General features: G+C 41.0%; 1 protein-coding gene across 1 annotated transcript in view; it reads right to left on the reverse strand.

The window, feature by feature from the left end:
• Positions 1 to 8520: 8520 nt before the first annotated feature.
• FAM199X (family with sequence similarity 199, X-linked) overlaps positions 8521 to 27862 on the reverse strand; it is a 45443-nt gene continuing 26101 nt past the window's right edge. Inside the window, exons 4-6 of the mRNA XM_043974733.1 lie at positions 27381 to 27542; positions 26265 to 26525; positions 8521 to 21441 (exon numbers count right to left, since the gene is read on the reverse strand). Coding sequence (XP_043830668.1) covers positions 21271 to 21441; positions 26265 to 26525; positions 27381 to 27542 — 594 coding nt within the window. The 3' untranslated portion in view covers positions 8521 to 21270. The remainder of the gene's footprint in view (positions 21442 to 26264; positions 26526 to 27380; positions 27543 to 27862) is intronic.

Raw genomic sequence — 27862 nt, forward strand, 5'->3', positions numbered from 1 at the left:
CTTTATCCACTATGCCACCTAGCTGCCCCCCTTTCTCATCATCTCTTATAGCACAATACTGTTCCATCAAAGAGCATGCATGGTTTTATAGCCCTTTGGCCATAGTTCCAAATTGTTCTATAGAATGTTTGAAGCAGTTTACAACTTCACCAAGAGTGTGTTGATGTCTCATTTCCCTCATATCCCCTACATCATTTGAAAAGACAATCTTTTTCCTCAGGCCAAGTAGACCCCTGGACCTGAGGCAGTGGTCCAGAGTATTATTCTTCTATTGATCCCAGAATACTCAGGGTCATCTCCCTTTCTTTTCCTCCCTGAAGCTGCTCCTGGGAATAGGTTCCACATAGTCTTCAGTGTCCTTCAGCCTGAAGGTTGGAGCTACAGACTGCAACTCAAAACAAATGTAGTGTTCGTGGAGTGGAGTGGGGGGGGGCAGGTTTGGACTTTCCCCAAATTTCCCCAGGCCAGATGACGATGCAGCACATCGACAACAAACGGGTATTTGTCTTGCAACACCGGGGTTGAATAAGATATCTCTTGGTTCTAGTTACTTATGACAGGAGAACTTAGAATCTCTGCAAACAACCCCCCAAAATGATATCAGCTCTGGTTGACATGATGAGCTACAAATGCTGTCCTCTGCAGAACACAAAGGACCCATGCCACCTTCTGACTAAAGCTCAACCCCATCCATGCATGGCATCCATATCAGCGTGGAGAGAGATTTGATTGGTGCGGTGGAAATGATTTCATCAAGATTTCACAGATTGAAAGAGAGTGAAATCGCAGGTCAGGCTGGTGGTCATTTTCTTGAAGACCTCTGAATCAGAAAAAGCACATAAAAATGTTCATTTGCTCTTTGCCTTTTTCCCCATGGTCCCACGGATGGGATCCAGAAAGATATCAAAAAGACATCATGAAGAAACTCATGTTGCCACCATGTCTTCCCCATTTCTGGAATGAGCATTGCTACATAAGTTGCTAGTGGCAACAGTAAAAAAAAAAAAAAAACCACACAATAAAAAACCCCATATTACTGATTAGAATAGGTGCGTTGCTATTATTGGATTCGTTAAGAATGTGAGAATCATACAAAATGATTTCCATACTGAAAAAGGACATTTTTTTTTGAGTTCTGAAAGAATATCTTGTCCATCATGAACACATGAGGCATTTCTTCTGACATCAAACTTGTCACTGAGTTCCCACTTGGGAAAAAATCTCGTGGTACAATTACCATGAATCATCCTTTTTGAACTTTAAGAAATGGCAGATTCCTTTTGAGTACCTAGGATTCACATGGCACCAACAAAAGGGGATACAAAGAAGGAGACAGGAATATCTTGAGACCTTCAAAGTAGCTTTCATGAAGACAAAGATGAATTCTTATGGAAAATGGGAATTTGGGGGTGAACATGTGAAAGCTCACAGAGGTGTGCTCTTCGAGATTTTCTTAGTACAGAAGAGTGATAAAATAAAGATTGCTAGAGATTAAAAAGGACAAGGTGACTCCTCTACTCCCTCTAAAGCCCAATGGCTTGAAAAGTAATAATAATAATAACGAATATTCATGTAGTGCTTACTATGTGCCATCCACTGTGCTAAGCCCTTTACAAGTATTATCTCTTTTGATCCTCACAACAAACCCCAGAGGTAGGTGATTCCCATTTTACCAACCAGGAAACTGAGACAAAGAGAGGTTAAGTGACTTGCCCAGGGTCACATGGCTAGGAAGTGTTTCAGAGCCTATTTGAACTCACTTCTTTTTTTTTTTGTGGGGTAATGGGGGTTAAGTGACTTGCTCAGGGTCACACAGCTAGTAAGTGTCAAGTGTCTGAGGCCGGATTTGAACTCAGGTCCCCCTGAATCCAGGGCTGGTGCTCTATCCACTGCGCCACCTAGCCGCCCCCTGAACTCACTTCTTCCTGACTCTATGTCCATGGTTCCCAAAGCTTGAAAGGTCAAAGATCCTAGATCTACAGCTGGAAGGGACCTGAGAGGCCATCTATTCCAAATCTTTCATTTTACAGAGGAGACTGAAGCCTGGGAGGAGAAGGGACTGTTTGAAGTTCACATGTAGGATCCTAGAACTAGTGGTAGAAGGAAACTCAGAGGCCGTCTAGTTCAGCCCCAAGCTGAACCAAGCAGGAAACTGAGGCCTAGTGTTGGAAGGGACTTGTCCAAGGTCACACCTAAGATTCCAGAACCAGAAGAAACCTCAGAAGCCATCTAGTCCAACCCCCTCATTTTACAGAGGAGGAGACTGAGGTCCAGGAAGGAAGAGAGACTTGTCTAAGGCCATACAAGTAGGTGGTCTACCTATGGTTAACCTCAAATTCCACAGGTGGGATTTGAACCCAGCCTCTGACTCCAGGGCCAGTTCTCCTTCCAGAACAACACCTTTTCCCACCTACTTCCTTGGTAAGATCTAGTGAAATCAGGAAATGGGCAAGAATTTGGATGAAAACTAAAGTTATAGGGAGAGTCGAAGGGGCAGTGACTTTTTGCCCCTTCTTTTTTTGCATCTTCAAAGCCTGTTGTTTGTCCTTCAGTGTCAAAGAGGAGGTGATGTCATGACTCGCAGTGAATTGGATTTCAGTGAGGGAAGGCTGTGCAGGGTCACCAGCCTCACTTTCTCTTCCAGAGCCCTCTGGGTCCAGTGGCAAGATCTACATCAGGGCAACTGGAGATGGTCCCAGATGTTTAAGCCAATTGGTGGTTAAGTGACTCAGTCACGCAGCAAGTAAGTGACTGAGGTGAGATTTGAACTCAGGTCCTTCCAACTTCAGGACTTTCTCCCCTCCCTAATCATACTCGCTGGAAATCATTTCATCTCTGTGCCTCAGTTTCCTCACCTATAAAATGAGGAACTTGGATCTAACACCTCTGAGGTCACTTTTGGCTCTAAATCTGTGATCCTAGGATTTTCCAGGCTGGATTAATTACTAAAAACACAAAATAAGACCTGGTAAGTTCTTTGGTTCAGCCATATGAATTAATAAATTTTCTGGTACACTCAGAATCATTCAATTTGGAAGTTGGAAATTATCTCTGGGGCAACTTAGTCCTTGAAAACTATACTTCTTCCCTTCCTTCTTCTCCCTCTCCTATCTCTCTTGCTGTACAAGCACCTGGGAAAGAATTACCTCTGATAATGTATCTGACAAGTGGCCTTTGCTTATAAATTTCTTTGGGGCCAAAAAGAATGAATGTAACTAACCCCTCTTTGGGGCAGCTAGGTGGCACTGCAGTCTATAGAGTGCTGGGCCTGAGTCAAGAAGACTCATATTCCTGAGTTCAAATCAGGCCTCAGACACTAGCTGTGTGACTCTGGGCAAGTCACTTCATCGTGTTTACCTCAGTTTCCTCATCTGTAAAATGAGCTGTTGACACCCACTGGTGTGGAAGTCATACCGATGGCAAGATAAATGACCTTCATGGTCATTTACCAAAACTATTTACATTAGGATGAAACTATCCAATTACTGAGTTCTATAACAATTCCCTCCCTATTGTTGATCCCGCTGTCCACTATTACTCCGTCCTCCTTTGGGGACTGTGCCTGGGAGGAGCCGGGCTATTCAGACCAGCAATCCCTGGGACTGTGCAACCTCCTCCTCTTCACCCAGCTGGTCATTTCCCTCCCTATCCATCTCCACCTTTTGCACAGAGAATTGCAATTATATCACCCCTAGCATTGCCTCCATTGCCCTATTATTCATTGTCCATCTTTGTGAATTGCTAGCTCAGAATTTTCTTGCCTGACCACCACTTTCTGAGATATGCTGTCTCCTCCATACAGTATCAACTTCCTAAGGGTAATCAGTGTCTGCTTTGTTTATATCTCCAGCTTAGCTCAATACTTGGCATGTAGTAGGTGTTTAAGAAATACTTTTCAGTCATTCTTCTTAGACATACAATATAAACTACTGATTTCCTGCAAAGTCAAAATAACTTCATTGGGCACTATCAAGATGGGTAGCAGAACTTTCCCTGTTCAGTGCCTCGAAACGAAAGCACAGTTTTGCAAATATGGCAGCTTTGGGTCAGTTCAGAATTTAAGGCCATTTCTTTTCCACTTCTGGTAGGTCATGGCAGGAAGCTAGCAGGGACTGGGGCCATAAAAGTTGTTTTGCTTTAATGTGGAAGTGACCACGAGGTCAAGATTCTGGAGACGCTTTGAGATCAATAAACAGAAAGGCACTGCCTACTGTGTGATGTGCTGCTGAGCAAGTCGACTAGCAAAGAAGCCACACAAATGAGGACTTGTGGGTGTAAATGCATCACCAAGTTTCTCAATCACAGCTTACTTTGTTTTCCTCTCTCAATGATCCTTAGACTGGAAAGAACAGAACAAAAATGCCGAAATCCAAGAAGAGTGATGAGATGAGAATATCAAAGTGTCCTCAATGACAGGTCACCAGGCTCAGACTGCATTTCAGGGTACTGAGTGGGAAATGTGAATATTGAACTTCTGTTGTGACCTCTGAAACAATGAGGAGAATTCAAGAGGGCTAGAGAAAGGCAGATATCCCAATTTTCCAAATGGGTAGATTCTATGGAATGTAGGCCAGTGAACCACATAAACTTCCTGGCAAAGCTCAGAGCATATTATTAATATTTTTGCACTTGGAATGTGCTCTGGGCAATTAGGTGGCATAGTGTATTGGGTACTGGGTCTGGAATCATGAAAACTCATTTTCCTGAGTTCAAATCTGTCCTCAGACACTTAGTAGCTGTGTGACCCTAGACATGTCACTTCACCGTTTGCCTCTCTGGTATCTTGCCAAAAAAAAATCCCAAAATGGGGTCACAAGAGTCAGGCATGACTGAAATGACTGAACAACCATGATTTGGAAAGAGCAAGTGGAAATCCCTATCAGCTCGCATGGGCTCATTAAGAACATGCCAATGTGTTGAATTGTTTCCCTGGTATACTAGTGAATACTAGTGAACCCCTCACCCCCAATCCCTAACACCTCCCCCAGAAGATAGACAGAAGAAAAAATTTGGGACACAACCAACCAGGGCAATTGTGTTACTACCTCATTAAATTTTGTATTTTTGAAAACAAAATGTAACAGAAGTTCTGAGTTTCATATATAATCCTATACCGTGAAGTCTTTGAGAGCATTGACTGTTTTTTGCTTTTTTTGTATCCCTAAAAATAGTGTCTGGTGCATGGCACTCAATGAGAATGAGCTGCCTGACCTTGTAAGTGTTGATGAAGTTCATGATAAAGAAAGGAAAAAAAAATAAGCCAGGCCAGACTGACTTCATTTCACTTTTTGACAGGGTCACTAGAAGAGGCAGTGAGGAAAATGCTATAGAAATGGTATGCATGGATTTCATAATTACCTTCTTTTTAAAAATTTTTTTATGGTGAGGAAATTGGGGTTAAGTGCCTTGCCCAGGGTCACACAGCTAGTAAGTGTTAAGTGTCTGAGCCCAGATTTGAACTCAGGTCCTCCTGAATCCAGGGCCGGTGCTTTATCCACTGCGCCATCTAGCTGCCCCTATAATTCCCTTCTGAGGCAGCTGGGTGGTGCAGTGGATAAAGCACTGGCCTTGGATTCGGGGGGACCTGAGTTCAAATTCAGCCTCAGACACTTGACACTGTGACCCTGGGCAAGTCACTTAACCCTCATTGCCCTGCAAAAAAAAAATGTAGAGGCAGTCCCTACCCTCTTTTTATAAGCCCGTAGTAGGCACTTAAGAAATGTCTGACTGACCGACTCTGGGCAAGTCACTTGACCACTGCCTTGCTTCCTCAACTGTAAAAGGAGGATCAGAATAGCACCTGCTTCACAGGGTTGTTGTGAGGATCAAATGAGGTATTTGTAAAGTGCTTAACACAGTGTCTGGCACATGCTAAATGCTTAATAAATGCTTGTTCTCTCCCCTTTGCCCCTACTTTGTGGGCAAGATAGACACATGGAGGCGATCCAGTTTCCTCAGGGGCTAGATTTTCATAAAGAACCAGGCAGACCAGGAATTCATAAAGCATCTTTATTATGTAATAGTGTTAAGGTACCTAGAGGGGGTGACAGGAGAGGGAGGTAAAGAGAAAAGGGAAGCAGGATAAAGGGTATAAGTTGACTGGTCACTGGGGTCTAGAGTGTGATGGAATTCAGGTAGCTGTCTAGGGGATGAGCTGCTGTCCAAGGTGGGCCAGGCACAGTCAGATCCCCTCTCTACTTCAGTGCTTATGTAGGACACCTGGCTTCCTGAAGTCTTCACATCACGCTAGCACAACTTTTCACAGTGGTTGTTCTTCATATGAATCTGGACCCGATCCCTGCTAGCCATGAGCTAAGTGAATGGTTCTTATGAGCTGCTTCTTGGGATGAAGAGTGAAGAGGACAAGGAAAAAGGTAGGATAAAGGGAGGCAACATGGAGGGATGGGGAGAATGGGAGGGTCCCTTCTGTTGGGCAAATATCTACAACCATCATCAGGATTCAGAACTGGGCCCACCGTGATTCCTGGGGATTGGCACTGACCAACTCCAGGTCTGCCAGAAAAGACTGTATTGCATCTATGGGTAAGAGTGAGGAGAGGCTTCACGCAACATGCCCACACTACAGTGGCACTGGGGAATTTTGACTCTTAACCCTCATGTGTTTTTACCAGGCCCCTAGTGGCAGACACACTATTCCTGGTCCCATTCTATACTTCAAAGGAATGACTTGGAAGTTTATCAAATATGTAGATGACAAGTTAGGAGGGGATAGCAGGCTAGGACTGGGACACGGGATCATCATTTTCAAATATCTGAAGGGTTACCAAAGTGTCTTTCCTTAACTGCAGAGCTGTGTCATGCTCTTACTCAATAAACTCCAGTGGCTCATTATCATCTCTAGATCAGAAAGCATCTATAAAGGTTCACTCTGTTCTAAGTGATGAAGATACAAAGAAAGGCAAAACTGCCCCTGCTCCCAACTTTACATTCTAATGGGGGAGACAACATGTGAATAACTAGCTACATACGAGATGTATACAAAGTGGATAGACAGGAGGTAATCTCAGAGGACAACAGCAGGGCAAGACCTCCTGCAGAAGGTGGGATTTGAAGGAAGCCAGAAAAAATAAGCAGCAGAGGCAAGGAGGGCAAAGGCCCAGAGATGGGAGATTGAGCAGCAGCAAGGAGACCACTTTAGCTGGACTGTAGTGTATGGAAAGGTGTAAAGTGCAAGGGTATGAAGGGGCCAGGTTGGGAAGGGATTTAAATACCAGAGGACTCACACTTGAGTCCTCTCTCAGCACTATTGGCCTACTTCCCGTTCCTCACACACAATGTTCCATTTCCCATTTCTGGGCCTTTGCACTGGCTGTCCCCTATGCCTGGAATGCCATCCCTTCTCACCTCTGCCTTGGGACCTCTGGCTTCAAGATTTGGCTCAAAGGCCCCCTTCAGCAAGAGGCCTTCCTGGTCCCTCCAGTAACTTGAGCTTTCCTCTAGTTATGTCCGTGTTGTTTTCCACATTAGTTCCTAAGTTCTTAGAGGGCAGGGGTTGTTTTTATGCTTTTGCCTTTCTTTGTATCCATAGCACTTAGCAAAATGCCTGGCATTTAAATGTTTGTTAATTGATGTCTAAGAAGGCTTTGGCATTCAATTTGGTTCCAAAGGCACAACTAGGGCCACTGGGCACGTTTCAGGGAGGCAGATTCTGACTCAACAGAAAAGTTCCTTGAGAAAGGTGGGGTGACAAGGTTGGACTTGGGCTTTAGGGACACTGATATGACAGCTATAGGGGGGATGGGCTGGAGGCAGGAAGTTCAACTGGGAGGCTATTGTCTCCTAATATTTCAGGCAAAAGGTAATGACAGCCTGAACTAGGGTGGTGGTTACTGAGAAGGGGATGGATCCAAGAGTTGCTGTGGAAGCAGTATCAGCAACCAAATGGTTCTTACAGATGCTGGCATTATACAAGACAACAGGACGATTACACCTTACTACAAAGCATGGAGGGGAAGCCGCAAACTTAAGCAACACTTAAGTACGAGGGATGGTGACATTTGATGGAAAGCCAACACAGGAAATGCTATCCCAGGAGGCCATAATTATGAGTGCCTTGAAAGCTGACTCCAGCAGTAGACCACCACTGGGAGTTGACACTGACCAACTCCAGGTCTGCCAGAAGAGACTGTATTGCATCTATGGATAAGAGTGAGGAGAAGCTTCATGCAACATGCCCACACTACAGTGGCGCTGGGAAACTGTGATTCTTAACCTTCATGTGTTTTTTTTACCAGGCCCCTATACCTTCAAATGGCTGTCAGGCTCCTTGTGTATGCTTTGTGTGACTTACCCATGGGAGAGTAGACTCTGGGGGTTCCTGCTAAGTGTATGTGTTTTATGCTCCAGGAGAAGGGTGGTTACTGTAGCAGAGCAGTCTTGTCTTGGACAACAGAAGGGATGGGTGATTCAGGTAGAGATCAAGGAAGGTGGCCTATAAAGTACTCCATGTCTACAATTGGTTCTTAATGCATTTTGTATACAATTCAGACTGCAACAGGATGAAGTGGTCGAACAAATTTATTAATTCCCCCAAATTTACCATCCCGAGTGTGAGGTTAATGTGGCAAATACTTGGAGAAACTCGAAAGAAGGGAAAAACAGAGGTGAGATAAAACTTTTTTTTTCAATTCAGAGCCTAAGCAATAGCAAGGTGCCCAATAAACAAATGCAACTACCATGAGTAGTGCTGTTACAATTTCAAATCAAGGCTATTATTTAATCCCAATTCTTCTTTGGGGTCTGCAGACAAACACACTCTCCTTCCCCCTTCCCACCCTCCCCAACCCACCCCCTTATATCTTTAAACAACTCTTAGTCATACACACAGTTCATGGCCAAGGCCATTTTCTGGATGCACACAAGATATACGGAGCTACTACCACCAAGCAAACACAACCTTGTTGTTCTACTATGATCACAGATGAGTCACTAAGTAAAAATGATTAATCACAAATCAATGCTACTAGGCTCATTTAAAGACTATTCTCCCCTTACAAAGCAGGTACAAGCACTAAATTAATAGGCGAATGAGTTTATTCTGGCTATGGTAGTCATGTTATTGGTCTCAGCATCAGAGTGTACAGGAAGTTTGTGTGCAATTACGATGAAGTGATGACCCCTTATACACATTGTCAGCACATTTGTAACGGACAAAGCTATAAAATGCAATCAAGCATCACAGACAAATCAGGGTTAATGCAACAGCAAGAAGTGTTCCAGAACTTTAATACATATGTCAATCCAACATTTAAGAACCCTAAATTACACTCACTTTATCAGCCTGCAAATAGGCTTGTCTTAAGACCAAGCCTTTGCTTCATCTCCCCACGACCAACCAGCACTTGTAGCAAGCTCAATTAACAACAATGTGCAGCTCCAAATTATTTTGAAGAGAACAACAAGGATTGGTAGAAAACATAGCATTTCACATCTGCTTTCAATTAACTTGGACTCCTCTAAAACAGGAGGAAGGGAAGATTGTTGTGCCCGGAGTTTGATGAAATTCTATTTGGGATCAAAATATATTTCTTTCTGCACAAATCCTAAAAGCTCTCGTGACTAATAACGGCACTTCAGTATATACCTTCGGATACTCACAAGTGACTAAAGCTAAGTCACATTTAGAAACAGTACATCTTTGGATCCCCTAAAGCAACAGGGACATTATAGAGTAGAGGGAGAAATTTGTTTAAATAATTTTCCTATAGTTGTCCAAATTCATTTTGCTTCCAGTGTTCATTCAGTTCAATCCATTGAGTAGCCATTGGACTCTGACAAAGTCCCCCCCCCCCACTGAGCTAAGTGGGGGGGGGGGGTGGAACAAAGAAACAGAAGGCAGTGCCTCCTCTCAAGAAGCTTCCGCTCTACTTCAGAGACACAACACTCACAAATAACAATCGGGTAATGATGCAAGTCAGTAGAGGATTGAGCGCCCAAATGCCACAGTACCGGAATGGAACAGCTAAGGAAGGCCTCAGGGAAGGGCTGGTACTTGGCATGGGTCCTCAGAAAATGGATAAGAAAGATCGAGATAGGCAGGAAGGAGGGTTTGTACAGCTGGGGTAGGTGGGGAGAAGCAAGAGCAAAGATCACAAATGCAGGAAAGAGTCCAACCTACTTTGAGCACAGTGAGAAGACCCAAGTGACTGAAATATTGTGGGGCAGGAAGGACCATCATCAGTGACAAATCCTCACATATCCCTCATTCCATGAAGAATTCTGACCATTTAGCCAGAGTTCTCAAACCTGTTCAAATCTAGCTTCTCTCACTCACCTCCCAGAAGGAGTCTCCTAACTTAGTGAGCTGGTATATAATCCAGTTTTATTTGTCCAAAAGCTACCTCTTGCCGAACTCCAAGGAATGTCCCCTATTTCTATAGCAAATTTCACCCCTAATTTATTCATTCACATAATCTGAGCCATTCTTTCCCCGTTCCAAGGTTAAACAAGGCATTACTTTCTCAACAGAAGTGAGCACTGGTCTCTAAAAGGTGGCGACGCGGGGAGGCTGGACAGTTTGTATAATGAAGCCACTACACCCACTCAGCTTCTCTGGACTCTTTGGGGATGGTCACATCTCATTTTGGAATCAAAACCCCAAATCCCAGCTTGATTACCTAGCCTTGCCTCCAGATAATTTTTGGCTAGTTCCCAAAACCAAGTCCTTCCTCAAAAAGATAAAGATTTGCCACCCTCAGAAATACATATTCCAAAGAATGTAGCAGTTTCCATGCCAGCTTACCTATGTGGAAAGGGACAACACATGCCAGAGTGGAGAGAACATGAGACTAGGAGTTAGGAGACCAAGGTGCGAATCCTGGCTCTGACACTAACTGGCTATGGGTCCTTCCTCACTTCACCCCAATGTCCTCATCTATAAAATGAGGGGGCTTACCAAGATCAATTTTAATAAACCTTTGAAATCTAAAATTAGTTTTATCTAAATTCTGGTAGGTTTCTTTTTAAAAAAAATAATCTTGATATAGTCACATATTTGGAAGTTTGAATTTCTTATGATTTATTTCTAGAAAAAACTTGAGGACAGGGACTATATTTTATGGTTTTTAAAAATTCCTTAAAATGGCTAGCAAAGTGCACTTGTATACAGTAGGTGCTCAATATTGTTTATTGATTATTCTGGCCCAAACTGGCTCAGATTATTTAGGTCCTGGGGTTGTTAGATAATTTCTGCTTTTGTCCTACTCCTTTTCAGTAGTTCCTTCTCTCCTCTCCCCCTCCGTCCCCATGTTCTTTATTCTCCATGGCTCAAATGGAAGGAGAAAAACAGACACAGGCTTCTTCTAGCTCAAAAATACTCACTGAGCTCAGTGTTCAAACTAACACCATCAGTAGTTTACTGCCTATTGTACAATAATAGCATAAACAATTACTCTATCAGTGATAGTCAAATGCACAATGATTAACTCTAAGTTTTAAGAGCTTAATTTAAAATGAAAAGGAACAATAAACACTACATATTTATTTAAAATGAACTCTCTTGGATTCTGACTACTAAAATAAACATAAATGACAGATTTAGATGATGAATTTTACTCACTGGAAAAAACAAATTCAGAGCCGGCTTTATTTTCTTTCAATCTACTAAAATTCTAAGATAACACACAGACACACAGAGACACACACAGAAACACACTCACTTTCACACACATCCAAACACATCACCTACATTTCCCGTTAAACCCCAAATAATGAAGTAAAATGTACCTGCCCAAGCATCACAAGGGCTTCTCTGCCCCTAGCAGTGTGCCAATGCTGCACAATGTGACACAAACACTTTATAGAGGGTGGATCTGTAGTTCACATCACTGCCAATGGGTTTTCTGATACCACAGTAATATATCAGTGTAAAATGGATTTTTTTCCTTCCCTGTGTGAACATTTATGTTACTTATAACTGTTCCTGTCAGAGAGAAGGAGAAATAGACTAATAAGAAAATGTTAAGTGGCAATGAATAGGGGAGAGAACTAGAAATTCCTAAGCTAGATTAATGAAGATAGAGAATTTCCCATACTATTCAATCATTAGTTGTCATCCCTCAGCCAAATGAAACAACTAAGACTTGAGAAAGCTGTTCACTCAGCTGTGTTAAACTGCCTAGTTCCCAAACTTAATGGTAGCTTTTCATAAGTTTAAGCCAACTTTTCCTTTCATATAACTCCCAAGTCCTCCATTTCTCAATTGCTAAAGTTCACTTCTAAACTATGATAAGTGGTTTTGCATCTCATCCAAAGCTTTATATGACCAAAGGTCATAAGCATATATATGTGCCATATGTTCTAAGCCACACTGTTCAAAATCTAAGATTACAGAAAAAGCATGAATTAGACTTTCACGAAAACTGCATTATTTTCTTGAACCTTGTATCTTTGCCCCCCAAAATTGCAGCTTCTCCCACCCCCACCTTTTCTTCCCCATAGCAATTAAATAGATTGATCAATTTCACTCTACATAATCCTATAGCTTTTCCATGGGGGGAGGAGGGGAGATAAAAGCTACCCTTATTCTCTATTGTAACCCTCCCACCCCCTGGAGGCAAAGATATTCCTGAAGATCTAACTGAAGTCTTCTCTCTGGATATTTCTTAACCATGGTTCAATGATAATCTTTAATTGGTAATGGAAACATTCTGTTTATAATTATTTGTTTTTATAGAAAAATCTGTGAAAGGCAATATCTGAAGTGAGAAAGAATAAAAAAATACTATGTTACAGGTACTATGCAAACCTTCTAAGCTGGTTTTATATTCGTTTTTTTAAATGACAAAAAATGCACTTAATTATGATGCCCATAAAGTATCAGGACGTCTCTGATCTCTGTGGGCAAATTTTGGTATTACCAATGAATGAACCCTGGAAAATAACATTCACAAAAAAAGCTTACAGGGACTAAAGAAAATCTTCGTGTGTGTGTGTGTGTGTGTGTGTGTGTGTGTGTGTGTGTGTGTGTGTGTGTGAGCGCACATGTGCGTGCATGTATGTGGAGGAAATAGGGCAAGGGAAGAAGCATCAAAATGCTGTTCTATGTAATCCATGTGTACAGTGTGCTAATTTCTCAACTGGACCATGGTAGGTAGCACCATTGTTATGTTCCTTCCTGGCCAGTAGGTCAAGTTTCTTGGGTAGAGTCAGAAGGGGAAGATTAGGCAAGAGTAAGAGTGAAGCAAATGTGGGCTGTGTATCAATCCAATATGTAAACATGACTGATCGATGGTGTAATCCAAACACTTCATCTGTATTTACAGTTTCAACAGACACCTCTGTCATGTTGTCAGTTTGAATTGCAACTCGTATGTGTTCATTCTCAACTGTGTGATGATTTTTATATACGAGGGCCTCAAAGCAACAAGAACTAGGAATATTGCAGTGATTAAGTCCTTCACTTCAGAAAAAGGCTTTTATATACATTGTGGTAGGTATAGAATATACAGAAAACAGCTGTATGTACAAAAGTGCATCAGAATGTGATAATAGAGTATAATAATACCATGACCAGAGATCGGGGGAAATCCTGACTTACCCATCTTATACAATGATTCAGAGAATTTTAAAATGACTCAGACCAGCCAATCTTATCCTTGTTTTGGTTCTGATCTTGGGAAATATAACTATTGACCTTTGAAAATGAAAAACTCATTTGAAATTGAACCCCCTATGAAATGTTTTAAATCTCTTTTCATTTCCTTCATTGCTTTGGACAGCACAAGCTATTGAATTCCAGACCCACAAAGGCTCAGAATGGCAGATAGTGGACCATAAAAATGAATCCAATGCCAGTAATGGGAATTTGCAGCCATATTTCCAAAACCTTCAGGCAAATGACCAAATCCCAACCTACTGGCTTAAGCAGCTTAATGGATCAAGTACTGAGAAGCAAATAAGCAGCTCTGAGCGTGAGAAGGGTCCCAGCTTCCAGCTCCATTCAAGCCATCCAGATGAAGCCTTAACTTTAACCAACTTAAAGAATTATTTCTGTCTCTCCATAGTTAAGATGCACATGCACGGCTAGAGCAGAGCCCCAAGCCACACACAGCCCTGTACTTCCATCTCCAAAGGTTCTACTCATCCCAAATGATAGCCAAATCCATTTTCTAACAAATCACAAACTCTCACTATGGGATCCAGTGAAGACCAAACTAGTTTGCTTACAGTGCTTAGTAAGAACTTCATTTTGAAGTATTTTAAAAGCTTGAATTTAATGATGGTGCTAAAAGGCTGAAAAGCACAAAAGCACAGGTATCTGAAGGAGGAAAGTGAACTATGCAGCTGCTCCACCTTCTTCCTGGGCAGCTGGACTTCAGAGCTGTTGATTCTCTACAGTTCAGCTAAAACTCGATTGTCACTGTTCCTTTGAAGCCTTTTGAGAAGGTAAATTCAATTTCCAAAGGAAGTAAAAGCTAAGAATGATGTGAAATTGTGTAAGTGGAGCACTTATGTCCCAGGCCAGAGGATTACAGCAATGCCTAGGTTAGCAAAGTTCCTGTACCTCTCGGTTGCTTCTCTTACTCATTAAGAATAATTTTGTTTTCGAGATAAAATTGGAAAAGACTTTAAAAACTCCCACAAGTATCAACAATGCAGTGTGAATGTACTGTCTGATTCTATAGCCTGCCAAAAACAAATCTAAGAGAAAAATGTGTTAAAGATGATGGTGTTAAAAGGAAAAAACAATATTTCTAAAGCGCATGTGGTATTCCTGCATGGGCCCAAACTACATTGTTTGTTATTAGGTGGTATGAAAATGAGAAAGGCAAGTCTGGGACAGAAAAGAAAGTATCATCTACTTAATTTCTTACCTAGCTCTAGAGGCCTTGATGGATAATAATTAAACTTGTACAATTAAAAGGCTGAAATAGGATTGATGCACTTTAATTTGATCTGAGATTTCAAAAGCATTTCTAAATTTAGATCTAATTTGTTATTTAATATAATGTGCACTTGTTCTCCCCAGGTCAAAAAACAATCATATTTTTCAAATTCAGACAAGCCTGGTATAAGGTACAACTTAACATAGTTAAAATGAACATGTAGCCCAAATTAACTTACCTATTTAATGCAATACAAATCCAAATGTCAAGGGCTTCTTTACAAAACAAGGCAAAAACAATCTGTGTGGAAAAGAAGTAAAACTACCAAAGGGCACACTAAAGAGAAAAGCTGACAAAGGTGGTCTTGCCCTGCCAGACTTTAAAACAAATTATTACCAAGTGGTTATTATCCAAACAATCTGGTAGTGTACAAGGAATGGAGAAATCTGTCGAGAGAACGGACTAGATACACCAGGCATCCAAATAAATGTCTACAAAAGACTAATGTTTGGTGAACTGATAGAAAAGAAAGAGATTGAGCAGAGGATTCATTACTTAACCTGGGAAAACTGGTTGGCAATTTGGTGGGAATGGATTTAGACTAATATTTTACACAATATACCCCAGTAAATTCCAGCTGAAAGATGAACTTAAAACATAAAAACACGAAATAAAATAATAAAGTGTTTATCTAAATTGTAGATGGGGGATGGATTTCTTTTTCAATTCAAAGAGAAGACAACAGAACCTATGTGCTTGACTACATGAAGATGAAAATGTTCTGTACAATACAACTCAATATAACTTTTAAAAAGAATAGACTGTGGAAAATATTTAAGGACAAACACAACAGATAAAGAGTGATATCAAAACTATATGAAAAACTATTTTAAAAAATTATAGTGGTAATAACTACCTCACTCTCCCCACCCCCACCTCATCTAAAACATATATGGATAAATGGCTAAAGGATACAATTTTTTAAAGAAAAACAAATGACTAACCACTTGAAAAATGCTTAACCTCATTAATAATAAAAGAAATGCCAAATGAAACCAACTTTGAGGTATGACCCCACACCTATCAAACTGGCAAAAATAACTAAAAGCAACAGGTTGCTGTGAAACAATTCATTCACTGCTGGCAGAAGCACGGGCCTATAAAATCTTTCTGGAGAGCCATCTGGCCAGTACAAGTTACGAAAGAAACATAATCATGCCTTGAAAATGCCTTTGATCATCATAGTGGCACTAAATATACTTGCAAAAAAACCTGGAAGTAACCTGTCTGACAGTAGGGAAATGGTGAAATAATTGTGGTACACTGATATAATGTAATTAAAATGGCCAAATTTGAGGAATACAAAGAAATCTGGAAAGAGCTTTATGAAATAATGTGAAATGAAACAAGAAGCAGCAGTAGAACAAAGTACACATCAGTAACAGACATGTAAAAGGGAAAAGTAAAGAGAAAAAACAAGAAGCCTCAGGTGGGCCTCAAGAGGAATAGCTACCAATGGTGCAGTAGTATTGTCCACGTACTGTTTCTGAACTCCAATGCACATCTGTATCAATATGGAGACGTCATAGAACTTAGTCTATTCCAAAAAAGAGTAAATACAATTTTGACTTAACAGGCTATTCCTTCAAGAGGGCATTTTTCCAATTTTAAAAGGCATATTAAAACAGTATCTGCACCAAATCTGTGAAGAATCAGAAAGGCCAATACCTCAGGATTTGTTCTGCAATATTGACTTTCTTTGAAGGAATGTAGGCTTGGTCAAAGAATTGTTGTATTTTATGGACTCTGACCAAGTTTGATTTCACAGGCAAGGAAGATGGCACTCAAGTAAAACATTTCTTGAGACCACAGATGGAGTGCTCCTTTCGCGATCTTCCTAGACATCCAACTCCTTTCTAATGAAGCCAGTTTTGTGCCATTTCCATCAGGACCTATGGTTTCATCAGCGTGGGAAGTTCCCACAGGAGGGACTGTACTTCCACCTATGCAGACCCTCCTAGACAATGGATCACCTTAGAGATATGCCTGGAACAACAAGAGGTGTCACACAGCCAGGCTAAAGATGAGTCATGACTTGAACCCAGGTTTACCTGCTTTGAAGGCTCACTTCCACGCCATTATTCTGCCTTAGGTCAAACACTTGAAATGTTAGGAAGGGGTGGGGAAGAGAAAGCTGAAGTGCAGTCATTATAAACCGTTTTGCTACATCTGTGAACATTCATCACATCTGTAATTAATAAATCCAAATCATTCAATGAATGATCTCTGCAGAAATGATATCTCCATTTTGCTATATACTTAAATGACTAATTTGATTTCTTTTTTTTTTAAACAAACCAGGAGAAACTGATTCATTTTCTGTTGCCTTTTCACGGGCAGGATGGTGACTCTAAGTTCTCTAAGGCTAGGGCTGCAGAGCCCAGTCCCAGGGGACCATGGCTACTTTGTAAGGAATAGTTTCAACTGGTGCGTTCACCTGTAGGCTGGTCACAGAGTGATCAATCACGTGCCCACAGTGACCCGTGAAATAAGGAAAAATGCAAAATGGCTTTCAGTCACGTGAGAGTGGCAGAAAAAAGAGAATACTAATTCTTTAAATCATTAACAAGAGAAATGCAAAAACACTGAGGCCTGACACCCACTAAATTGGCAAATCTGATAATTGATGAAAATAGTCAATGGTAGAGGACAATGTGGGAGACAGGTAGACTAATATACTGTTGGTGGGACAATTTGGAATTATGTTTAGAAATGTTATTAAACTGTTCATATACCTTAATCTAGTCCTACTACCCATACTTGATGGAAGTCAATGACAAGGCAAGGTCCTCTATGTACCAAAATTGCAGAATAGCACATTTTGTAGCAGAAAAAAGGGGGAAAGGCGGGGGGAAATCACATGCCCAACAACTCAAGAATGGCAGAATAGAACGTGCCATATGAATGCAATGGCCTGCTATTATGCTGTTAGAAACAATATGAAGAATTCAGAGGAATATGGGAAGCATTGTATGAATTGATGCAGAGCAAAGAAAGAACCAAAAGATCATACACAATGACTACAATAATGTAAATGAAGACAATAGAGTTCAAATCAAATATAATGACATGTTGGTTTCACAGGACTAATAGTTTCACACAACTAATATAATTTTACGCCACTAATATTAAAACATGCTTCTTTACTCTCTAAGAGCATAAAGTGACATGTGCAGTGAATTGCAATTGCAATATTAGACAATTTAAGAAAAGGTAGTATGAAGGGGGTATTTATTTCAAAGTGATAACTCTGTTAAAACAAAATATGTCAATATTTTTAAAAGATTTTTAAAAGGCGAATGAAGACTATGCATTGTTTAGACTACAGCATGCAGCTGAAATGGAAACCCCTCTACTTTTGAGAGACACTGTGGTTGAACAATGACCTGAGCCTAGAGGGCTGACTGGATTGTCTTTAGAGAAGTGTGCAGGACTATTAATGACCCCAAATTTCACCCTAAAATAAAGGTCCATATTTTTGGCATTAAGAGTCCTCCTGTGATGTAGTATGGCTCCAAGTCATGGAATACCCCAGTCTCTTCAGATGTGGAGTTGAAGGTCAAACAAAGGATAATGGAAAGGTACATGTGAATAGGCTGCCACAGATTACCAAAGAGAAACTATGCAGAAAAGTGAAATCTATGATTTGTTGAAGTGACACAAAGCAAAGACAGCAGAATCAAAGAATATACACACAATGATTATATGATGGGAATGAAGACAAGAATGTAAATCGAATACAACTAATATTGATTTCACAAAACTAATGTTACAACATGCTTCCTTTCTGTTAAGAAATGGAAAACAATAATAGCATAAAGTGACATGTGCAGTCAGTTGCAATTGCAATATTAGACAGTTTAAGGAAAGTTACTATGAAGGGGATGGGCTAGTTCTGTAGAAAGATAAGGATCACCAATGGTTACTAACTCATTCCTCTGGTATCCCCAATCTGCTTGGTATCAGAAGATCTTGAGGAAAGGTCCCAACACTGGGTAAAGCCCTAGTGGAGGAGTGACAGGAGAACAGACAAGAACCACACAGGATAGACAAGAACCACCGGATGGCCAAGAGCCACACAGGAGGAGTTACTCTCTGCAGTGCTACAGGGAGCACTCACATTGACAAAATCACAGATCCACTGAAGTGAGGTGAAAATGGGGAGGGATATCACTGAATGGGGAAAAGGCATCCAACTAAGGGGAGAACACAAATTCTCGAGTATCTATTATCCAACATGTCCACATGGGTATGATATGAGATATCAGCCAAGACAGGACACTATGGAGTCTGACAGATGAGTCTTTAAGGTTATCACTGATCAGAAACACTTTCATAGTCAAGAGAAATGAAATGCAAATAAAGTTCATCTGAATTCACATTTGGATAGATTTCTATTAATCTGATGGACAAAAGACATTTTTTCAAACCAAAGACTAACAACTGCCCCATTTTCCTTGAAAAATAGCTCCACAGACCAGCCAATCATTCCCTCGAACTTTTCATGGCTCGACCGTAAGAAATCTGTTCCTATTACTTAAATTATCTAGAGCAGAGGTGTCAAACTTAATGCCACGGGTTGACCCAGATTAAAATGTAATTGAAAAATGTTTAACAAAACAAATAGAAATTTACAACGCAACATGGATGTTATTTTGTTGTTTTCTGAATCACGGTGGAGCCTCAGGGATCTGTTTCTATTTGAGTGTGACACTCCTGGCCTGGAGTCGTGGTCCAGCCTGGCTTTGCCTACTCTCTTGGAGAATTCTAGTGTCTGGCCTCCTTGCTTCTGAAGCAACAGAACCATCTGAGGGTGTAAAAAGCAGGAAGGGAAGAAGAGAAACAGAACTACTGTGAGAAAACAATGGGATCTCTTACAAATGTGGTCTTTTATAATATACTTAACAAAAGAGTCATGTGGAAGTATTCCCAATGTTCTGACTGTGTATCAGGAAAGCTACACTAGTTTTTTTTCAATTGTCATTTTTCTTTCCCCCCAGTTTCATTATTTAACCTTCTAGGTATCAAAGTGAAATAAAAATAAAGTCAACTGAGACATCGAAATAGGAATTTGGATCACTTCTCTCCTCAATAAATTACCTGCTTAGAACTAAATACAGAAAAGTAAAATATTGGAGAAGAATGTGGACTCCAGGGCATGATTAGTCTGACTTGTTTCTTTCATAGATCTATAATCACCCAAAAATATTTTATCCCCAAGAATGACATGATCAAAAAATGATAAAGAGCAGCCCATCAACTGTCAACACAAATAGTCCCCATCATAAACTTCCCTATAGAAAGATTTAAAGTCTGTCTTAAGCTACTTAAAATTTTCAGTATTTCTAATACTCATTCAAACATACTACTATGAAAATACTTTAAAGAATGCCCTCATTTCACACTAACTTACAAGGTGGTAATATACTAGTCAATATAAACATGTACCTAGTTCACGTTCATGGCAGACACTTTACATTATGGTTTTGATGGAAAACTTGCATGGTTCAAAGTTTTTATGTACTATAAAATGTTTCACACAGAAGTTCAGAAGAGTTTCCAGGATTATCACACCAGACAATTTTGTACGTGAGTCTCTTAGCAAGCCAGAAACCATTACTCGAATTTAAAGGCTTAAGTTGGGCTAAAGGAAATCAATTGCAAAGATTAGGTCAAACTGAAAAGAAAAATCAGTCTTGGAGAGAAAAAAAAATTCTAGATGCTAAAGGTCCAGAAAATGTCAGAAAGTTATTCCCCCTTTAAAGGCTTTCTCACCCAATGACTATTCAGCATGATAAGTTCCCCAGTTTGTGATTGAGTGCACAACTATTCCCCCTACAATCATCAGGCTTAAATTCTAATGGGATTTTGACTTCACAAAGAATGGAAAGGAGAAGAAAAGTAGGTTCTAATCTTATATCTAAGATTTTATGAATAAATAACAGATGAAGACACAAGACAATACTCCCTAAAAATATACAAATGGTACCTTAACCTGCAGCCCTGCCTCCTTGTCCCCAACACCACAAAAAAGTTTTTCAGCTGGGCATCAAACACAGAAACAGCAACCCTTTGGAAAAACTCAACTGGTACTACTGCACAGAGAATCATCTACCTTGGAGAGTGATTTTAAATCTACACACTGACATGAATGGATTTAACTACAAACCAACCCGTGAAGTCATCTAACTTGGAAAAGCATTTTTGCAAAAAGCCACTTTCATTACTACACTTAAGTTTGAGGAGTCAAACATTTACCTAAATCATCAGCACAGCTCTAATCAAAATTTTGGTTAAAAAAAATCCACATAAACTGTGAGGATAATGTTAAGGCTTAGAAACCCCACGGCCAAATTCACCCTGATCACATTAGAACATCAACATCTCCTTCATGATCTTCTTCGGTCACTTTCAAAGACAGCACTTCTTCATTGAGGAAGAGCCCGCTCAGCCTCTCTTTGCGGGCCTGCCTCTGCTCCTTCAGCTGCCTCTTGCGGAAGGCCTTCTGCTGTAATTTCCGCTGCTTGGAACGTTTCTGGGAAAATCAAGTTTTAAAAGTGCTATCAGTTCTGGCATACCCTCTCCCTCTCTACAAGAACCTCACAGATCAAACCCCAGTATGCATAAGGCTAAAGGATTGTTCATATTCCAATGCTATAGCTCACACTGCTTGAGTAAAGAGGCCACAGCCTGGGGCTAAGTAGTTTTAATAAATACAGGTTATAGTACTGGATCTACATTTTGTCACATGAAAATTTCTTGCTATTTTTATGTACATTTTTGATGCTGAATCAAAAACACAAGGAATTTCTCTAGCACCCACTTTTATGGAGTAGGAAGTAAACTGTGATATAAATTATGTAAAATGAAGCCATAATGAAGTACGCTTTGGAGGGGGGAGTGGTATAGTGAGAAGTCACTAGTGTAAAGAACCAGCTTACATGCTATATGGCAAAACAAGCTGGGCCATGTTCATTCACATGTGTTTAGTCAAGCATATGGTGATGGTTATGTGGATAAAGAGCTAACACTTAAAGCCCAATAATTGAAGCTTTCCCCATTCCCCAAGTTAGGAAAGTACAGGAATTCAATTTTGGTCACAAAAGGGACCATCAAGATAAATCTTAAAGACCTTTAGACTAAATCCATGGATCTTGGAACATGCCTTTTAAGATTCCTAAAATTTAGGGGCAGATAGGTGGTGCAGTAGATATAGCACCAGCCCTGGATTCAGGAGGACCTGAGTTCAAATCTGGCCTAAGACATTTGACACTTACTAGCTGTGTGACCCTGGGCAAGTCACTTAACTCTCATTGCCCCACAAAAAAAAAAGATTCCTAAAATTTGGAGAAAACAGTTTGCTATTTTTGTTAAACAAATATAAGAGGAAAAGATCTTTTTTTAAAAACAGCAAACTACCTATTGCAGAAACTTGGAGTTTGAATGGAAAAAGATGAACCTGATGATTCTGATCACTATAAGGATGATGTTGCCTAGCAGAAGACTACACAGGTTGTGGCTGATTCCTCATTGGAAATCACTCTTTGTCCTCAGAGCCTCAGTTAACAACTCAAGACATAAATGACCTTGTTTGGGATCTTAATGCATCCAAAAATCCAGCTGAACTTTTAGCTTCCAGACTAAAAAAAGGAAGAAATGTCCTGCAATAGGACATCAAAGTATGTTTAAAATAGAACCCTTCTCCTGAGAAGCATTTAATATGAAAAGCATTTTTGGCATATGTAAGTGTGAGGATCTAAAAGGGATTTTTCTCTCTTATTAGGACTACAATATGGCTCTCCAAGAGTGCCACTGTATTAATGAGTGGGACTGGAAAAACAGAAAAACAAGCCACAATACATTCAAAATACTGGCCTCAAAGAAAAGAACAGATTCTCCAAAAGATGAGGGATAAAGAAAGGCTGGCTGGTGGCTAGTCCTGAAAAAGATGCCTTACCACCATTACAAATTACAACTTGGTCCAATGAAAAATGGATAAAACAATACAGGTTTTCCTTATCTGAAAATACAATTTCCAAGAACCTGTGAGGCTAAAATCAACAAGGGGATAATTTGTGGGTGCTCAAATAACAAAAGCGATAAAAGATGAATCTTTTGAAGAACAACTGAATGAACTTGAAGTAACTACATGGAGACTGGTTTCTTTTTTTTGTTTTTTGTTTTTTAGTGAGGCAACTGAGGTTAAGTGACTTGCCCAGGGTCACACAGCTAGTAAGTGTTAAGTGTCTAAGGTCGGATTTGAACTCAGGTCCTCCTGAATCCAGGGCCGGTGCTTTATCCACTGCGCCACCTAGCTGCCCATGGAGACTGTTTTAAAAAGGACCAAAACAGTTTTCTTTTTTGGCCAACTAGGAGGCATCAAATTACCAAGAAACTTTCAATGATGTTCTCAAGCGTATAAAGTTATGGAATGTAACATGTCACCCAACATCTACTTCTTGGATTCACATTTGGAATCCTTCCTTCCCAAACGTCAGGGCCAGGACTGGCCCTAGGAATGTTTCCAACAAGAAATCCCCACACTGGGGCAAGTGGAATCCCTGTGCACTGCCTCATGCCAGAGGCTGATGAGATCTGAGTCCACAGGTTGAAATACCACAGAAATTCAGCAGCACCTACATTTTGGAGAGTAAAATGGATGCAATTTTGTTTAGAAAAACAATTTTTAGAAGTATAAAACTACAATCCCTGCGAAAGCAGTGGGTGATAGACAAAATCGGAAATCCAACTTGAAATAATCAGCACAATAATATTATATATAGTTCACTTATTTTTCTGGTTGTGACAGGAAGGGAAAAAACAAGACCAAAAAGCCATTCTCCAGCTGTGGTCCAGGGTGATGCGGTAATGGTATCTGACCAATACATCCATCCCTCTTTAGATCAAGCAGAGTTTAAAGTAGGTAATTGCATCTACTAATAGGGACTCAGTTAAATCTAGTTTAAATAAACTTCTCTGTAAGTGTAATTAAGGCTCACTAGTAACAATGCCAAATGAGCATGATCGATGCCACCTAGAAGGTCCCAGTAAGGCTGTATGCTTCTCTCCCCTCCCTATCCTGTCCTCCCCCATCTCCATACCATGCCCCACCCTGCACTGGTTCCTATGGCTTCCCCAGCGCCAATCACCCATTTGTCTCGTTAAACCAACCCATCTTTCCCCCCTTCCCCCTGCCCAGCCCCCCATCAGGCAGCCCCTGCTCCAGGGCGCTTCTGCTGATTCCCTTCACCCCAAGTGGAAGGTGATCTCTCCTAAGTTCTTCTTAGCACCTCCCCCAGCCCTCTCCTTTCCACCACTCACTCTGCCTTCCTTCCCAATTTGCTGGGCTTGGTTTGGTGTCTAGTGTATGTCATCTCTATGAGGGCAGGCTTGGTCTCGTTATAGTTCTGGATTCCTGGGCATCAAGGAGGCTTGTAAAATGCAGGTGGAAATAAGTACCTTGGAGCTGGACCATGCAGGCTGGGGAGGAATCAGGACAGTTCTCGCCTCCTACAAAGCTAGCTACGGTCCTGCCTCCAAGGACCATGGTGCTCTTCTCTACTGGTTCCCACAGAGTTGGAGGAACACCTCCGTGCTCATGAACCAGACTGGAGGCTCTGTTGCCATGGCAAGGACCCCAAAGCCCCACTGAGAGACATCAAAGAACTCTATTAACATGACTTCTGTTTGTCAAGGCCAGAAAAACTACACATAATGTTTACCCTCTGAGGAAGAAAAGAATTCTGTCAGACAGAAATCACACAGGAGGAAGTATCTCCTATGCAAATTGGCATGGAACAAGCAGTAAGCATACACGGGTCTAAGCACACAGACCTAAGAGCTGACAGGGCCCTTGGAGAACGGGGAGGTCATGTGTACATAGGACAGTCTGTTCTGCCAGGGCACCATCCGCATTTCATGTTCCATGGTGACACTGACTCAGCAGTGAACCTTAAGAAATAATCCGACCTTCTGAATCACTAATTCTATTTTCAGCAGTTCTCTTGCTCATAATGGACAATGTACTTCTATGCAGTTTGCATTTAGGCAAACCTGAAAACTGCTGTCCGGCTTTAAGGCAGAACATCATAATAGGCACTTTACATATATACTAGCTTCTTTGATGCCTAGTGCTGTGAGGTAGGTGCTCTGGGCATTGGGGAAGTTAAGTGCCTTGCCCATGATCACACAGCTAGGTGGCGTGATGAAGAGCAGAGCTCAGGAAGAGCTGGGTGCCAATGCAGCCCCAGACACTTCCTAGCTCCATGACCCTGGGCAAGTCCTTTCCCCTTTCTGGACCTCAGTTTCCTTTGCTTTGCTGATATCTAGGGTCCCCTTTCCAGCTCTAGAGCTGTGATCCTGTGAGGTGACAGAAGCAGGCAGGGAGCTCCTGGCACCAAGGCCAGAGCTCCCTGTGCCCAAGCACCTGGATCACCTTCACATGGTGGGAAGAGCGGGGGAAGAAGCAAATTTCACCAACATGCCAAGTGCTCCCCTACTTGGACAGGGAAGACTTGAATGAACTGATGCAGAGTGAAGTGAACAGAATCAGGAAAACAATTAAATAAGAAGACTGTAATGATATACAATTTTGAAAGACCTAAGGCCTCTGAACAATGCCACCCACCACTTGAAAAGAAGTGAAAGACTCAAAATGCAGAATGAGACTTCTCATTTTGGTCATGACCAATGCAGGACTTCGTTTTGCTTGACTGAATTATTTGCTACAAAGGTTTTGTTGTTCTTTCTCAACTGGGGGGGGGGGGCGACGGAAATAAATGCTTATTAAGTGAAACAAAGTTTTAAATAAACGGTCAGTCTTCTAGGCCAGTGGTGTCAGACTCAAATAGAAGCAGGGCCTGCTAAAGGTATATAGGGATTCCTACAGGCCACACTGACTTAGAAAACCACAGATAATGTTATGTGTTCTATTATATTTCTAATTATTTTGTTCAATATTTCCAAATGCCTTTTAATTTGGCTCAGGTGGCTCTCTGGAATGCTGTGGACTATAGTGTGTGCAGCATCTCTGCTCTAGATGACTCTTTACAGACATGGCAATGGTGGAGAGGTAATAAACCCTTAAGGACAGATGCATTTTAAAAAATTATTTTCCTGATTCTTTCATAGAAAGCAACAGTCAGGCATAATGAACAAACTGAATAAATGATGGCCTGCTCTCTCGGGGCATGCAACTTTCAACACTGCATCCAGTTCATGCAACCAAACAACCAAGCCCCCAATCCTAGAACCTAGTTTGGAAAGCATCTCCATGAGTTCCAAGTTTGGGCTCTGCAATACTATTACTGACTACCAAAACCACAATAGGCCCTTGCACTTACCAATGGGACACTTTACCTTAGAATCTCGAATCCGCTCCGCTGCACTGGTAGATAGGTTGCTGTCACTGTGTGCCCGGCTCATGTTGGCGCTTGAGTTGGAAGCGGAGTTGCCCACACTGGAACCAGTACTGCTGGCAGAGCTGACCATGCTGGCACTGCTGCTGCTGGCGCTGGCGCCGCTCACACCGCTGGTGCTGCCACAGTTGTAGCTGCTTCTCTTCCAGGGTTCTCTCGTGGCCCGTTGGCGAGGCCCATGCTCCTTGATGTAGTTTCTCACCTTGATGCACACACAGGAAAAGTGGCTCAAGTCTGGGCCCTCAAAGGTCTTTCATCAATCCACAAAATCAAATCAGATTTCCCTCCCAATGTATGTATAGCCAAGTGTGCTAGACATGGCCAAGAAAGAGGTGAGCTTTTAAAATCAGGGGTAAAAAAAAACACACAAAGAAAATCATGCCAGTGTTTGAAGTTTCAAAAAATCTAACACACAGCTAGACCATCAAAAAAGAAAAGCATTACCGGAAACTAATGTTTTCAGTATAAAGCAGTAATTCTCAAAGTGTGGTCCTCAAACCCCTGGGGATCTTCCAAGACCTTTTCAGGGGGACTCTGAGGTAAAAACTATTTTTATAATGATACTAAGATGTTTCCATTTTGGATACAGTAAATATTGATAGATATAACTCACATAAAAGTTATAGGGGAGGAGGGATCCTCAGAAATTTTTAAGAGCAAGACCCCCCAAAATTGAGAACTGTTAATAGAAAGAAAAGGGTACAAAAGGAAAATGCAAACTCCAGCTCTGTCCCTTATTATACATTTGACTTGGGCAAGTCGATTTCTCTGAGCTTCAATTTCCTCTTTAAAATAGAGCTAATGCTATCTGACTTGCCTACTTCAAAGCCTTGAGGAAAGGATCAAATAGCATGCATATACAACGCAGTAAACCATAATGTGCTATCTAAAAGCACCAATTGTTATTTTTAGTCATTTTTTCCAGGGTGAAAATGGAAACCTTAATCATCCATGCGTATTTACACTGAAGTCTGACCTTTTATACACTGTTTAACATTTGTGATTCCTTCCAATTAGATCTACAGACATAACATTTCTTTTTTTTTTCCTCACGTACCTGTTTTAGTTTTTCATCTGTGAGACAGTTCAGTTCAATAATAAACTCACTGTCTGTAGGGGAGATCTGTGCAGTGGGATCAATAATTTTAATGATATCAAGTTGTTCCCGAAGACCCATTTCAGTACTGACTTTACGACTCAAGTACTCAATATATTCAACCTATTTAATGAAAAAGAGCGCTGTTACTAAAACCTGTTAATGTTTAGTATATATATATGTGTGTGTGTGTGTGTGTGTGTGTGTGTATGTATATATATTCCATGGATAGATATTGTGTTACGTATTTCCAAAAAAGTACTTTCCACTTCCTTGAAGAGGTCAGGTAGAGCGTCTTCCCCCTCCATGCTCCCTCCTCCCCCTGACGAAAGTTGGCTCTCCTACCTCATAAAGTTGTTGTGGGCAAAGCACTCGGAAAGCCCGAAAGCTTTCTCTAAAGGCGAGTTTGAGTTCAAATCACCTACATGGGCACTCCGGCTTTC

This window comes from Dromiciops gliroides, chromosome X (assembly GCF_019393635.1).
Source record: "Dromiciops gliroides isolate mDroGli1 chromosome X, mDroGli1.pri, whole genome shotgun sequence".
NCBI lineage: Eukaryota > Metazoa > Chordata > Mammalia > Microbiotheria > Microbiotheriidae > Dromiciops > Dromiciops gliroides.